Source organism: Panthera onca, chromosome D1 (genome assembly GCF_046562875.1).
Source record: "Panthera onca isolate mPanOnc1 chromosome D1, mPanOnc1 haplotype 2, whole genome shotgun sequence".
Taxonomy (NCBI): domain Eukaryota; kingdom Metazoa; phylum Chordata; class Mammalia; order Carnivora; family Felidae; genus Panthera; species Panthera onca.
The window spans coordinates 60,120,717-60,136,950 of record NC_138348.1 but is presented as its reverse complement, the minus strand read 5'-3'; the positions used below and the strand labels follow the sequence as shown (position 1 = coordinate 60,136,950).

Here is a 16,234-nt window from a genome sequence, read left to right as displayed (position 1 = left end):
AAAAACCCCAATGTCCATCAACAGAAGAGAGGATAAATACAGCGTTGCAATGGAATAGTATCCAGCAATGAAAACGAACAAATGATTGTTGCGCGCAATTCCAGGGATGGATCTCACAAGCAAAACATTAGGCAAGAGAAGCGACACTGCGATCCCATTTATGTAAAATTGGAAAGCAGGCATAACCCATCTCTGGTGACTACAAGGCAGGACAGTGGCTATCTCTGGGGGCAGTGACTGCAAGGGGCCTGCAGGGACTTCTGGATCTCTGATAATACTGCTTCTCGATCTGGGTGGTGCTGCATGGGTGTGGTCACTGGGCTGTGCGCCTGAACTTCATGCGGTTCCACAGGGCAGTTATGCTTCAATAAAAAGCCACTGCAATGGCCCTAGGAAGAAGGGCTGGCTGAATCTAGTGACCCCGATTCTGCCAGGTCTGGACCCCTGGAGGGGTCTGGCACCCAGAGTGGGTGGGACAACCTGGGGTGGAAAGCAGGGAAGGAGCCCCGTGCTGCGTCCTGGCCTGGCCTTGTTACACACAGGCTGTGACCTTCCGCGGGCCTCTGCCTCCATCTTTCAGAACACTGTGGCTTTGACACTGGGAGGGCTCGAACCCAAGAGAGGGTCCCACAAGGTGAGGTTGGTACCCTTGTACCCCAACCAGGCACACACCTCCAAGGTCTCCTCTCTGAGAAGGGGGTGCCAGTCCAGGACCCTAGGAGACACTCCAGGGCAGGTGCTCAGGGAAAGGAGCTGGGTCGACCCAGAGTGGCAGTGTGGGTGGAAGAGGTCACAGGTGAGGCTCACTGGTCCTGGAACACCAGCAGACACTGGGCTCCCTCTGAGGTGACAGAGAAGTGAGGAAGGTGCTGAGCAGGTGAGGGACCTGAGACCCATCTGGCTGTCACATGGATAAGGCACTAGCAAAGTTCAAGGCTAGGGGTGCCTGGGTGGCTCAGTCGGTTGAGTGTCTGACTGCAGCTCAGGTCGTGATCTCACAGTCCGTGGGTTCGAGTCCCGTGTTGGGCTCCGTGAGCTCACAGCTCAGAGCCTGGAGCCTGCTTCGGATTCTGTGTCTCCCTCTCTCTGTGTCCCTGCCCCCACTCGCACTCTGTCTCTCTCTCAGAAGTAAATAAACATTAAAAAAAAAAAGTGCAAGGCTAGAGCAGTAAAATGAGAAGGCAGGCCACAGGACTTGAAACGACAGACTCATGTGTAAATGGAGGGAAGGCAATTTCTAGAGCTGCATGAGAGGGAGACTCAACTTTCCTTGGTGAGCAGCTGGTTGTGGGGGTGAAAGGGAGAACACAGGAAGGCCTGCTGGGGGTTCCCCCTCTGAGCCGTGATTGCCCATACACCACAGTGGGGAGCCCAATCCTGCAGCCTGAGCCTGGCACAGTGGGCTTCATCCAGCACCAGCCAAAAGAACCAATGATGCCCCACACCCACAGCCCGGCAACCAAAACCTCTCATCCATCCCCCCACCTCCCTTCCTCGACCTCCCACTACATCCCACTCTAGGCAACAGGTGCCAGCCCCCCTCGTCACATGGTCAAAGATGGACAGAACAGCTGCGTCTAATTCAAGGACACAGACAATGCCAACGTTCAGATCTTTGCTGACACCCATTCAGCTGGGCCTGAGCTAACAAAGAGGGTCAGAGCCTCAAAGATGTCCCAGGGGAGGAGGAGCACAGACAGACAGACACGACATATACCACGAACCAAGCCAGATACTCAGCGGTCAGTGCTCCCAGGAGTAAGGCGTGCTGCAGGTTGGTTCATAGGGATAGGAAAAACGGCGGTATCCCTTCCAGAGGGAACCAGAGCAGGGCTTGAAGGCTGGGCCACACCAGGCATGGGGAGAGCAGGCAGGATGCACTCGAGATGGAGGGAGGCCAGGGTGTGGAGTGGTGAATGGGGAAAGCTGGCAGGATCAGCTCTGCACGGCTGGGATGCCAGGCTGCTGGGCTCGGGCTCATCCTGAGGGCACAGGGGAGCCAAGGAGGGGCAGAGGGGGTAGACACTGAGGAAAGAGGCTGAGGCAGCGACCCGGTCGGGGACAGCTGTGGCCTGAGCCGGCACAGAGCAGGCCAGGTGCAAGGGAGAAGCCTGGAAAGGGAGAGCCTCAGCGTTTGGTGACCTCCAGGTTGTTTGTATGGTTTTAGCTTTGTGAGTGTATGCACCCCCTTTTATCCCACAGCGCACCCCCGTTCTCCTCTTGCCCCCCGAGCTACCATTTCACTAACAAGCTGAAGGCATCTGTGTGTATTCTGGCCTCTGGCAGGTATTGGGGACCGAGGAAAGGATGGCAGGGGAGGGGAGGGAAAGTGTGTAAGGAAGGCGAACTGGGCCACAGGTTCATACTCCAGTTCACGCTTGTTAGGGCTCCGGGCTCCAGCAGCAGGGCCAGGGGGCTGGGCCCGGTGAGTCACTCCAGCCAACGCCAGGCAGCCTGGCACCGGGGCTGGGAAATCCTGTCTTTCTTCTCCACTCCCTTCCCCTTATCGTTCCTGTGTCCGAACCAGTCTCCACCCAGCCGTGGTGATCTTTTCAAACACAGAAACCCAATGCTTGAAGTACACGGAGGGCCTAAAGGGCAGGGCCAGGCACGTCTGGGGCACAGGGTCTCTCTCTGGTCCTGGGGCGCTGATGAACCCCCGGCAGTGCACTTGAGGGAAAAGCCAGCTTTGGGGCTGGCTCGCCGTGTGGTCCTGGCTGAGTCCCGAGGCCTCCGGCGCATAGCTGTTCCTCACTGGGCCGTGGGTCCCTCGACAGGGTGCTGAGGAGCCCGGGCACCCCAGCAAGCAGGCACACCTGGGAGAGGAACCTCCAAAAGGGGGGTTCCAGCCTGGGCTCTGCTGGGGTGAGGGCAGGGACAGGAGGAAGCTGGGACAGAGGAAGGAGCCACACCCCTGGAGGCGGGGGCTTCCCTGGGCAGGGGCTGGGCTCCAGGCAGGGCGAGCAGCTGGCTCACTGGTTTGGGCACTGAGAACCTCAGGGCCACGGGTCACCCTAGCTTGGAGCTCCCAGCCCCACACCACATCCTGCCTGCTGAGAAGGCGCTGAGGGAGGCATAGATGCAGCTGGGAGCCACCCACCAGGGGCTGTTCTCTCTCCTACCTGGGTGGGGGTGATATTTGGAGCGGCAGCTCCCTCCCCACAAGGGAAACAACCTGACAGAACGAGAGTTCATCAGGTCACTGAAGCCACCTCGGCTCCACTGTGCTGCTGTGTGACCCCAGGCAAGCCTCTGCCCTCCCTGGCCTGCAGGTTCTCACTGTTGCATGGGGGAAAAGGGGACAATTCTCACTTTTTTTCAATCTGCGGAGTTTGTCACCAGGACAGCCTCTTTTCCTGCTTCCTGAACAGGCCGTCTGTGCTTCTGGCACCACGTACCTCCAGCTGGAAGACTCCAGCTGGAAACCTGCTGAGATGGTACCCATTTCTCAGACAGGGAAACTGACACTCGATTCCTAGGTCAAGCTCCTGCATGACCTCAGAAATGAGAGCTGTACTATCTTCATTGCAAATGAGGTCTAGGGCTCACAGAGGGAAAGGATGCATTCCGGACTGAGTCAGGGGCCTGTCTCACGTCAGGGCTACGCTCTGCCTGGCCCTCCATCCCTCCCTCAAACAAAGACAGCGACCCACTCATCAGCCCCTGGGAGCTCCACTCAGTGAGTGTACCCTCCCCAACCTTCCCCCACACCTGCCCAATGCCTGGCCAAGGACGCAGGCAGGAGTCAGGCAGGGCCCCACCTGGGAGGTCCACCTGATTGAGGAGAGACTCTGCCCCCAGTACCAGGCTGAGAGATCTGCTCAAAAAGGGGCACGGATTCATTCAGACAGGGCATGAAAGGCTCGTGGAGGAGGTGGCATCTGAGCAGGATCTCAGAGTGGGGCGGCTGTGACTTCGAGAGGTGGAAATGGAAGGTTAAGAGGAAGATGGAACATTCTGGGAGGAAGAAACCATTTAGGCAAGGCTGGAATACCAGGAGCGAGGGAGAGGGAGAAGGAAGAAGACGCTAGCACAGAAACATTGCCACAGCCGGGTAATGATAGTCCTGAAAGCCAGGCTAAGTCCTCGGGAGGGTGCCAGCATCTGAGCTGAGCACCTGGATGGCTCACAGGAAGCTGGGATGGAAAGAAAGCCAGGACGCAGGCAGACAGACCAGACTATAGGAACAGACCCTGAGAAGCAGGGCCTCTTGTGGCACGGCCTTGGCTGTGGGGTTGGTTAAAAGGGAGACCCTCGCCAAGGCAGGGTGTGCAGCGTGCAGGGCAGGGGCTCTCTGGCTGGGGCTCTCGCTGGAGGCAGAGGTGGATGACAACCTCACCTCGGAGCAGAGGTGTGCTGGCAACACCCACGGGGTCTGTGCACGGCTCCGCACCACATCGTGTGCCTGCTAGAAAGCCCAGGCCGAGGAGGAATGAGCCTCAGAATGTCCCATCCGCACCCTCATCATCCTCAGATGGGGAGACAGTCACTTCCTCGTGCCTCAGAGTTCTTTCGCATCTGTAAAATGAAGGTCTGCTCTACTGGCCCAGCTCCCCCCACACACCTCTGCCCCAGGAGGGACTTAGTCCCACTGGCCTTATTCTACTCATCTGCAAAATGGGGCTCCTACCAGGCCCAGGGTGATGGTGGGGATCGAGTGACCCTGCACAGCCCTGGGTGTGTTGAATAAATGACAACGATGAGATGTGCACCACTCTGAAAGGCCTGACGTACTGTCAGGCGCAGGACAGGGTCTGGTCACTGGGGCAACCCACGGGGAACCCACGGGGACATGCCAACACACTCCCCTCCTCCAAAAATCCCTGAGCTCTGGCTACCATGGTCTCAGGCTGGGCTCTAGGGCCAGAGGTGCAGCAGCCCGAGGCTCTGCTCACGAAAGTTCCTAGGCTGGGGAAGGAGGGGGAGGGGAGACGGAACACTGAGGATGAGCACAGGGGGGAAGCCAGTGTATGTGGATACCTGGGAGGGGGATCTCTTCGGAATGGCCTGCAACGACAGTGAAATTGGTCCCAGTGGCAGGCTGAAGAATGCCGCCCCACCCAAATATCAATGTCCTAATCCTTGGAACCTGACGATGTTACTTTATATGGCAAAAGAGATTTTTTTGCAGATGTGATTAAGGATCTCGACTTGTGGAGATTATCCTGGATTATCCAGCTGGGCCCTAAATGTAATCACAGGTGTCCTTATCAAAGGGAGACAGAAGGAGATGTGACTCCAGAAGAGGACAAAGCAACAGGACAAGGAAAGCAGACAGGCTGGGGTCATGAGGTCAGAGGAAGGCCAGCAGCCACTAGAAGCTGGAAGAGACAAGGAACAGATTCTCCCCTGGAGCCTCGAAAAGGAACCGGCCTGCCAATACAAGTTTGGTCCCCTACGACTCATTTCAGACTTCTGACCTCCAAAGCAGAACAAACTGGTGCTGTTTTAAGCCGTTAAGTTTGCACTAATTTGTTACCACAGCAAGAGAGAACAAATACCATTCCTGAAGAAGATCGTGGGCAGGCATGGATGTGGCCTCACACCTCTCTGCTCAAGGGAGTGAGTGAATCAGCTAGCGATATTCATCCTGAATTGCTTCAATGTAAAACAAAGTCACTCCAAACTTCTGTGTCTTAGTTACTGGTAACAAGCCACTCCGGGCCCACTGCACCTGACCAGCATAAATTATACAGCGGCAGGCAGCACGCTGGCGGGTGCAGGCCACCAGGCTCTCTGCCTTTTGTTCCCCAGGATACAAGATCCTGTGGCCATCCCCTGAGCACACCCCATCACGGACGGTTAGCTGAGTACCAATGGATGGGCTTTGCTCCTGCCACTAGCCCCTTCTCCCACAAGACCACATGTGCCCCACTGTGGCAGAAAACCACAGCACTCCCCCCCACCCAGGCCACCACAGCCTCAGCCACCGGCACCCTCAGACCTCTATAGCCCTGCCCCGGGAGAGCTGGGACCCCCAGAAACACATCTCTGAACAAGTAGAATGGGAAGCAGTAACTCAGGCCAGGACAGCAAGCAAATGCTCACATTCCATTAGCTTCCCGTGTCCAAGCCTAAGGGCGGGCTTCCTACAACATCCTGGATTAAAATCCCAAAGGGCCTTAGCCCATTTTGTCTTTAGTGAGCAGGGAAAAGCAGGCCCTGAGGCCAAGGGAAGTGCGCAGCCTGGCCTAACTGAATGCAGTCCCAGGGCGTCACCATCAACCGGGGGAGAAGCCACCAAACCGGGGCGGGTCTTGAAGGAGAGGCCTGGGGGACCACTGCCAGCCAAGAACTGTCCTGAGTAGCAAGGCATGAAGGGGCAGAAGAGGTCTCCGGGGGGGACTTGAGGGGTGGAGGGAAGGGGCTCTAACGGCACTCAAAACTTGAGGACGGGGGCAGGGTGGGGAGGTGAAGAGAAGACCAGCTGTGGACAGCTGTCCCCATGTGTCTGCACAAGCCCCAAAGCGGCTGGCGGGTCTCCCCAGGTCCCCAACTCTGAGGGGTGCAGACCTGCCCTCTGCAGCTGGGGGAGCCTAAGGCCTGCTGCTGAGCTTTATGTATGACCGTTAGGGGGACAGGAGACTTTGAGAGGCCCAGGGACTTGGATGGGCAGATAGGCAGCAAGACCACTGACTGGAAGCTTCTGAGCCTAGCTCTCCACACCCAGCGAAGACTGAGAGGAGGGGCTTCCACATCAATGGGAGGAACTCTTTCTCCTTTTCCCTTCTCCCAGAGTTTCCCCCTCCTTGCTGTGGGCTGTCTCCCCCAGGGAAGGGACTAGGCGATACCAACTATCAATTGCTGTTGACCTTGAACAACGATGGGGGTTGAAGCAGGGGTTAGGGATGCCGATTCCCGCACAGTCAAAACTCCACGTGTAACTTTGGACTCCGCCAAACTTTACTGCTAATAGCCTATCATTAACCAGAAGCCTGACCAATAACATAAACAGTTAACACATACTTTGTACGTTGTATGTATAATACGTTGTATGTACAAGACACAAAGCTAGAGAAAAGAAAATGTGATTAAGAAAATCCTAAGGAAGAGAAAATACATTTACAGTACTGTAAAAAATCCATGCAGGAGTAGACGCGTGCAGTTCAAACCCGGGTTGCTCAAGGATCCACTGTACTATTAATTATAATAGCTATCAAACACCAGGTCCTTAGTGAAGCACTTTCGTCGACACGATCTCCCTTAATCATCGTCATTCGATGTCACGGACTCCCTGTCATCAAGCAGTATTCATCCCTGGGCACAGGTAAGGGCAGAACCAGCCTCAGAGAAGAAGCCTGGACACAAGGACAGGCTTGCAGGGAGGAGATGGTAAAGAGAGGCTTTTCTGTGCCCTCTGTGGGCTCCACGCCAGCCTCCTGTTCAGGGACCAGGGCTTCAGGGCTGTCCTGAGAGAGCAGAAGAGAGGCAGAAGAGTGGGGAGAGGGCCTCTCGCGGCCGTGGCCTCCTCCTCACTGGGCTCTATAGTAACCCGCTCAGCACAGAGCCAAAGAAGGATGACCGTTCTGGTTCTCAGAGGCACATCTGACCATTTAAGGCCCTTCCCCACAGGGCTACCACTCAGTTTCACACCTCCAGGCCTTTTCCCGGGCCTGCAATGCCTGCCCTTTCTCTTCTGCTTGCTGAATTGTTCATCCTAAGACCCAGCACCAAAGTGTCTGCAGTGAAATCTCCCCCAGCTCCCAGGCAGGTCCCTGCCCTGGGCCCCAGTACTGGGTGTATGCTCACAGGGGCTTATCTGTTGACCCATCTGCCTCACCAGTCAGAAGGGAGGCTCATCAGGGCAATGACCCCACCTCAATGTCCTGGCACCCAGCTCTGGAGTGCCCTGAGGCAGCTGCAACTGTGTCCACCCTACGCTGCCCAGTCCCTCAGCCAGGCAAAGCAGCCAGGCCTCCCCACCCCTACCCCAGGACTCTGGGGACTGGAGCAGGGACCAGGCCCAAAGTCCCTGGGAAGTCTCAATCCTTGCAGCAGAACATGGTGGGTTCCCCCAGGAGGCCTCACACTCAGGGTTGGCTGAGCCCTACTCTCAAACCTCTCTCTTTCAGGAAGTCTACCCAGATTTTTCCCTGGAATGGTTGGCCTCAGCACTATACCCTCCAACGCTAGTACACGAAGAAGATTCTGACCTGTGAGCCAAGCTGACCTAGGTTCAAATCTTGGCTCAGCAGTCCTGAGAGACAATTTTAGCTCACTTCATCCTCTGCCCTACCCTCCTCATCCCTGTGAGGGCTGGGGCTGATTCGCTCCACATGAAATGAAACGTGGACAGACGGCACCTGTTACTGATCTCCTGTCCTACCTCACCTCTGGACGCCAGGCGGGTTTCCCCAGGTCCCCAACTCTGAGGGGCGTAGGCAGGATCAGAGAAGCCCAGGATCCATTCTCTCCCAGATCTCCCCACCTCCCCCAGCCCAGACTGACACACCGGAGCCTAGCAGCCCAGGAAAAGGCCCTTATCGAACCAGGGAGGGTCAGGGCGGAATCGGCCTGGGCCCTGCCCCTTTCCCAAGCCTCCAGGGCCCGGGTTGAAGCCTCCAGGGCCAGGTTGAGGGGGGCATCCAGGGGGGCTTGTGGAACTGAACGGATAGAGGAGGACTGGGAAGAGAACAGGAAAGAGGAATGGTGAGGAAGATGAGAAGAGACAGTCAAGCCCGGGGCGGGGGGGGGGGGGGGGGGGGGGTGGTTAAACCTCACCGCGTCAGTACTAAGAAACTGGCTCCGGAACACCCACCCAGAGGGAGGTGGAAGAGGCCCCAGGCCGCCGGGTGGGGATGGGGGTGGGCAGTAGCCCGGGGGCGGGGGGGGGGGGCGGATTCTCGAAGCCCCACCCCCACCCCACCCGCCCCTGGCCTCAAGGACCGCGCTCACCTCCTTCCTCCCCCGGGAGGCGCTCCGGCACACCTATTCGTGCTCACAGGGCACGCACCGGCCCGCGCCGCACCCGCACACACACCTCCGAAACACACACGAACACGCGCGCTCGCACACGCCTCCCTCTGCGCAGCGCCTCCTACCTGCCGCGCTGCCGCGGCTCCGGCGAGACACGGATGCAGGGCACCGCGCGGCCGCGGGAACCCGGGCTGCACCGGTCTCCGGCTCGGGCCGGGGATCCGGCTGGGGCTGGTCTGGGGCGGGGGCTCGAGCTCCGACTCCCAGGCTGCGGCCCGCCCCGCCCCGCGGCCTCCGCCCATTTGGGGACAGAGGCGTGGTCTCCAGCGGGGCGGGCGTGCCAGGCTTGCTGCGCAGGCGAACTGGTGCGGTGCCTTGGGGCGAACCCGCTAGCGGGTGGCCACCGGGTTCCCTCTCCCGGGTAGGAGGGGACCTGGGGGCCGCATGGCTCGGCCAGACCTCTCTCGGCTAGATCGGGCCCCCGGTCTCCCTCCTTCCCTCCCAGCCGCCCTAGTTCCGCTCTGGAGTAGCTCCGGGAGCGCCCGAGGGCCGAACTCAGGTCTACTCTGCTCGAAGGTTCTGCGCCAGCCCCGCACAAGGCTTGCAGGCCACCCGCACTTCGGGCATGCATCTTGTGTGGAGAGTCGCGCAAGGCCAAAACAGGGGCCTGGGAAAAGAGGGGCTTGAAGAGGCGAGCTCCCTCTCTTCCCCATCTCCAAGGTTCAGGATGAGGAGGGGGGCTCTAGAGCCCGGGGAGGCACACACAAAGGCCCTTAGATTGCGGAAAGCTGGCCCCAGGCCCGTATTGAGCATTGATGCGTGTGCAATAGGACTGCTTCAGGAGCTGCATGTTTCCGGAGTAAGGTTGAGAAGGTTCGTGAGTGACCAACCCTGGGGCTCAGAGGGGCTCAGGGGCTCAGAGCTCCTGGCAGACATGCCTCTCTGATCTGTTCGTCCGAGGCCTACGCTGGCCCACTTTGCAGATACAGAAACTCCTGCCCACTCACCGGGATTCTCAGGCCCACTCACCCGGATTCTCAGTCTCCTTTAATGATCTCATTAAATTCTCAGGCACTCAGACAACCCGGCCACCGCCTCACACTCTTGGGTCCCAGACCTCCCAGAAGTTTCTTTCTCCCCAGGATGTAGCTCCAGCCCCACCTCCCCCCTTTCCCCTTCTCTAGTCCCTATCCAGACAAGGAAGACTTTCAAATATGCAACCATGACCGGCCACCCACAGAACAATGTTCCAAAATTGCCCCAGTGCCGACTCCCCCAACCATAGGCCATTGCTGGGCCTGTGCCCTGGGCTGCAGCCTCCCCAGGCTCTCAGTGCTCCTCTCGAGGCCGTTGGCTCCCCCACCCTCAGACTGTGGTTTTGCTGCTCTGCTGCTATCTGGAAAGCTCTTCCTTCCTCCAGGAAGCAAGTGCTGATAATCAAGCCTCTAGAGCCATGGCCTCCATCACCAAGCCCCTCTCCACTAGGAAGCCCTACCCCCCCTTCTTCAGCGTTCGCACCCTTTGTTTGTGCTTCTTGCCTGGCCCTAAATTCAGTAAATTCACGCTGCCTCTCTTGGAGTTAGTGGTGGAGTCTCGGCCCCCTTCCCGGCCTCCCAGTGAGGCTGAGGCTCATTCTGGGGAAGACAGTAATACTTGGTGAAGCCAGGCAGGTCTGGCTCCGGTCCTCGCTCTGCCAGTTACTGGCGGTGTGATCCAGGCAACTCCTCTGTCCCTTTTCCTGTCTGTAAACTGGGCTTCTAGCAGAAAGGTGTGATGATCCGGTACAGGCAAGTTGTGGGGCCCAGTAAGGCCCCATCATGTAGGGTATTGGGTAGTATTGCCTCTGGGCTGGGGAACTCCCACCTGGTCAAAGGTGGGCCCAGGGGTCATGTGTGAGAAGACATTTGCCTCAGCCTGCCAAACAGTGGAGCTCAGAAGGTGCCTGGGCCCCTTTTTGTTTTCAGAGCGATGCAAGGACGAGAAGGGTATCATGTAATGATTGCAAGCATGAACTTTGGACTCACTGCCTCAATTTGTGTTAGGGGTGTGACCTTGGGCAAGGCACCTGACCTCTGTGTGTTCCAGTTATGGTAGGAAAAGAGGATAAAATAGGCAGAGAGGGAAAGGATAGGACCTGAGGTACTCAGACGTGGAAAAACACATATTTTGGAACAATGTCCGATGTGTCATACCACAGCAGCCCCCTCAGGCTTAAGGTTCCTCTTAAGAATGTAACAGACCCCACCTATTCCCCCTCAGGTTTCCCTCAGGCACCTGAGGAAAGACCTAGGTATGGCCCTAGACCACCCCTCATACAATGCAAACGAGCCAATCGGGAATGGACCACCCAGCACCTAGAGCTATCCAGCCAATAAGGGTGGGACCCGAGAGGGAACAGGGGAGAAGGGGAGGGGAGGGGGGGGCCAACCAAAACCTTATAGAACAAAGACTCTTGCCTATTGTCGCAGCCATTCCCTTTCTCCGTAAAGAGGTCTTCCCCACTATTCTCCCTTTCTAATCTTATACTCTAGTAAACTTTTGCCTGCCGCTCATTTTGCGTCCACCTCTTCGTTCTTCGAAGCGGCGGGACAATGAATCCCGGGTATTGTGGTAGAAAAAAAATCCTGCAACACAGTCCCGTCTTCATAAAATCAGTATAGTAGCCTTCACATCATGGAGTTGAAGGAGCTAAATGGGCCATGCCTGTAAAGCCCCTAGAGTGGCCCCCAGGCTCAGAGTCAGGGCTCAGCGCACAGTTTAGCCGAGGTTACCTTCATCCAGTCCACCCCTCTCATTCTGTGCAGGCACCGGGTCCTGAGAAGCAGAGACATGTACACGTGGCTAGTTAGAAGGCCAGGGCTTCCAGAAGGTCAGCACTGCAAGGGCCCCCTCAGAGCTCATCCCTGGCAGTTCCCACCTTCTCGGACAGATGAGGAAAGGGGCCGAGAGAGAGAGAGAGAGAGAGAGTGACCTGTCCAGGGCACCCATCCTGGCTGGGGGTGTGGGGGGAGGCACTGGCCCTGCTCTTGTTGAGGGGAGAGTTGTATATGGTCTGCAGACAAGTCAGGAAAAACCTGGTCTCCCAGCAAGCTTGAGGAAGGGGTGGGGCTCTAGTGATGCTCTGGCGACACTCAGTTTTCAAGAACTGAGTCACGGAACGGTGCCATCACGGGGCCTGCTGTGTAGGTGCTTTTCCCACTTAATTCTCACGGTCACCCTCTGCAGAAGCCCTCATTAGGCCCATCGTGCAGATGACAGAACTGAGCCTCAGAGACATGCCCCAGCGATGCAATTAGGAAATGGTAGAACTGGGGTTCACACCTACCCTGTCTGATGCCACTCTTGTGCCCTCCCCCTTCTTCCCCTTCTCCTCCTCCTCCTCCTCCTCCTCCTCCTCCTCCTCCTCCTCCTCTCTCCTCCCAGGGAAATTTCACCTCTGTGGGCTCCTTGATTGGCTATCCAATCTCTGCTTGCATCCCCCTGCAACTGGGAGCTCGTTCCCTCCCAGGACAGCCCTTTCAACTCCTCTGGGGAGAGTCTTTTGCCACCCAAAGCTGACCCTTCTCCCTCTCCATGGTTCTGCAGGTCTCCATACCACGCCCCCCCTCCCCAACTTCACCAGAGCCTGGCCACAGAATCTTCTCTGCTCCAGACCAGAAATCCCTTACCTTGACTGCTCCTGTGTGTAATCAGGTTTCCCAGGTGAAATTCGTACAATAATAATTTCTTTCAAAAATCTCAGCACATCTAATTGGTTAGCTATTGTTTGAGAACCCTAAGGGAAGCCCCTGGGCATGGTGAGTGGCTGGTGTCTTGGGGGAAAATATTCAAATAACTGCATCAACCAGTTCCCCTACTGCCATCTAGCCATGAGGTCAGGATTGTAGGGAGAGGAGTTGAGTCAGACACACAGAACTTTCAGGCTGGGAATGGTTGCTAACGGTATTCTCCAAAGAGGACATGAGATGGGAGGGTCACATTGGACTTCCAGCAGACACATGGAAAATGGCGATGCAGAGGGCAAGATTACCTTTGATTTGCCCTTGATTCCATGCTTCTCTGACACATTTTTTTTCAGAGAAAAGTGCCATTATTTTACTGGTATCCTGGATATTACTAAGAACCAGCCAGGACCAAGTGGAATTTATTCCGGGAATGCAAGTTTGGTTTGATATTAGAGAATCCACTGTGTTAGTTTGCTAGGGCTGCCATAGCAAAATTCCCCCAAACTAGGACACTTAAACAGCAGAAATGTATTGTCTCACAGTTCTAGAGCCTAGAAGTCCAAGATCACGTGTCATCAGGGTTGGGACCTTCTGAGGGCTGTGAAGGAGAATCCATTCCATGCCTTCCTCCTAGCTTCTGGTGGCTTGCTGGCATTTCTCGTGTAGCCACAACACCCTGATCTATATGTTCACGTTCACATGTGTTCTCCCTTTGTGTGTATCTATCTCTGCGTCCAAATTTCCCCTTTTTATAGAGACACCAGTCATATTGGAGGAGGGCCCACTTTAATGACCTTCTTTCTTGATCACTTCTTTAAAGAACCCATTTCCAAGTAAGATTACATTCTGAGGTACTGGGGGTTAGACTTCAATGTCTTCTGGGGGACGCAAGTGAACCCATAATAAGCACGTGCCATATTAATGAATCTAAGAGGAAAACCATATGATATTCTCTATAGACGCCAAGAAAGCCTTTAACAAGATTCAACACCCATTCATGATAAAAATACTCAACGACATAGGAAGTGAGGGATACTTTTTCAAATGATAAAATGTGGTTCTAAAGCCAGCATCTTATTTCATCAAAGAAACACTAAAAGCATTTCCATGAAGATGAGGAAGCAGGCAAGAATGGCCACTCACTCCACCACTATTCCACATTGTACTAGAGGTATTGGCCAATGCAATTAGACAAGATAAATCAATTGGAGGCCTGACAATAAGTAAAGAAGAAATAAAACTACCTGAAAAACCACAGAGAAGCAATGACAAAACTAATTCAAACAGTAAAAGAGTTCAGTAAAGTAGCAGGATGTAAAGTTAAAATATAAAATTCAATAGCTTTTATATATACAAACAATAATCAGAGATCCTAAGGGGAGAGAAAACCCTATTTGTGATAACAACAACAAAAAAGATTAAATGCTTAGGAGCAAATTTAATTAGAAATGTATAAGACGCATAGGAGGAAAAATTGAAACATTCTTGAAAGACACTAAAGAAGAACAATTGAAAAGACATCCTCTGAGGGATGAGTCAACGTCATAAAGATGTTAGGTCTCGTTATGTTAATTTGCAATTTCAATACAATCCCATTAAAAATAATGGCAAGCTATTCTATGAAGAGAGATGAGTTGATGCCAAAGTGCATATGAAAAATAAACACGCAACAATAGGCAAGAAAACACTGGAAAAGAAACACAGTAAGGGTTTACCAGACATTAAAAATGGAATTTCCAGGGCATCTGACTGGCTCAGTCAGTAGAGCGTGCGACTCGTGATCTCAGAGTCATGAGTTTAAGCCCCACACTGGATGTAGAGGCTATACTTAAGAAAAATGTGTACCAGACATTAAAACAACAAAAGCTTCTGTAATTAAAAATGGGTGGCACCAACACATGAATAGATAAATTGCAATAGACTAAAAAATTTAGAAATAGACCCAAGTATATCATTATCCCAGTGATTTGAGATGCACCTTTGTTACATACTAAAGATAGACTTTGTCATAAATGTTACTGGGTAGCCACGTGGAAAAAGGAAAAAAAAAATAGACCCATATGTTCCACCCAATAAAAAGAAACTACACGGTTTAGGGCTCTAAGTGTTAAACTGAAACCATACAAAGACTAGAAGGAAACATGGGTGACTTCCTCTTTAGGTGTTGTGTTGGGAAAGACTTTCTGATGATGTTTCAAATCCCAGAGGCCACAAAAGAAAATACTGACAAACTTGACTGCATGGAAGTTAAAAAAAAAACTTTGCCTGACACAAATCACCATAAACTAAATCCACAGACAAATGACTTCCTAGAAGAAAATATTCACAACATCATACCACAAACAAAAGGCAGACCTCCCTAATACATAAGTAACTCTTCAAAATTGAGGTACAAAACCTAAAATCCAATAGTAAAATGAGGGGAAAGGCATGGCACACCATTGACCAAAAACGGTATAAAAATTGGCCCTCAAACAAATTGGCCCCTTGGAAAAAAATGTTCGAGGACACTGAAAATTAGAGAAAGGCAAATTAAAACAACTCCAAGAGGGGCACCTGGGTGGCTCAGTCGGTTGCGCGGCCAACTCCGGCTCAGGTCATGATCTCGCGGTCCATGAGTTCAAGCCCCGTGTCGGGCTCTGTGCTGATAGCTCAGAGCCTGGAGCCTGTTTCAGATTCTGTGTCTCCCTCTCTCTGACCCTCCCCCGTTCATGCTCTGTCTCTCCGTCTCAAAAATAAATAAAAACGTTAAAAAAAAAATTAAAACAACTCCGAGAAAGATACCATTTCTCACCTATCAGACTGACAAAAAATGAAAAACATCACAACACATTCTGTTGGCGAGGCATTTGAATACATTTGAGTACATAGCTGGTCGGAATGCAAATTGGTGCAACCTTCTGGAAAGAAATTTAGCAATACCTAACAAAATTAAACATGTGCTTACGCTTTCCCCTGGAAATTCCACTTTTTTTTTAATGTTTATTTATTTTTTGAGAAAGAAAGAGACAGAGAGACAGAGACAGAGCATGAGCAGGGGAGGGGCACAGAGAGAGGGAGACACAGAATCTGAAACAGGCTCCTGGCTCTGAGATGTCAGCACAGAGCCGATGCGGGGTTCAAACTCATGAACTGCGAGACAGTGACCTGAGCTGAAGCTGGACGCTTAACCGACTGAGCCACCCAGGCAGCACCCCCCCCCCAATTGTTTTAATGTTTATTTATTTATTTATGTATTTTATTTTTTTAATGTTTACTTATTTTTGAGAGAGAGAGAGAGAGGCAGAGCATGAGTGCGGGAGGGACAGAAAGAGAGGGAGACACAGAATCTGAAACAGGCTCCTGGCTCTGAGATGTCAGCCACAGAGCCCGATGCGGGGTTCAAACTCATGAACTGCAAGACGGTGACCTGAGCTGAAGTTGGAGGCTTAACCGACTGAGCCACCCAGGCGCCCCTGGCAATTCCACCTCTATGGATCTGCTTTGAAGATAAGCTTCCAGCAATGTGAAAACACATGTGCAAAAGGTTTTTTATTGAAGCATAATTTTGTATTGCAAAATCTTGGAAACAATCTATCATACATGGGAGACTA

The 16,234-nt window shown here is 53.7% G+C and overlaps 1 protein-coding gene across 3 annotated transcripts in view; it reads right to left on the bottom strand.

The window, feature by feature from the left end:
• The window catches only part of CAPN5 (calpain 5), a 52,757-nt gene extending 43,524 nt beyond the window's left edge, over positions 1-9,233 (bottom strand). The window contains exon 1 of one of the 3 annotated variants that reach the window (XM_078433080.2): positions 9,042-9,233. In XM_078433080.2, coding sequence (XP_078289206.1) covers positions 9,042-9,218 — 177 coding nt within the window. In that variant the 5' untranslated portion in view covers positions 9,219-9,233. Of the gene's footprint in view, positions 1-8,895; positions 8,975-9,041 lie in introns of those variants that run through there. The other 2 variants (XM_078433081.2, XM_078433082.2) reach the window with 2 other exon arrangements.
• Between the last annotated feature and the right edge of the window lie 7,001 nt (positions 9,234-16,234).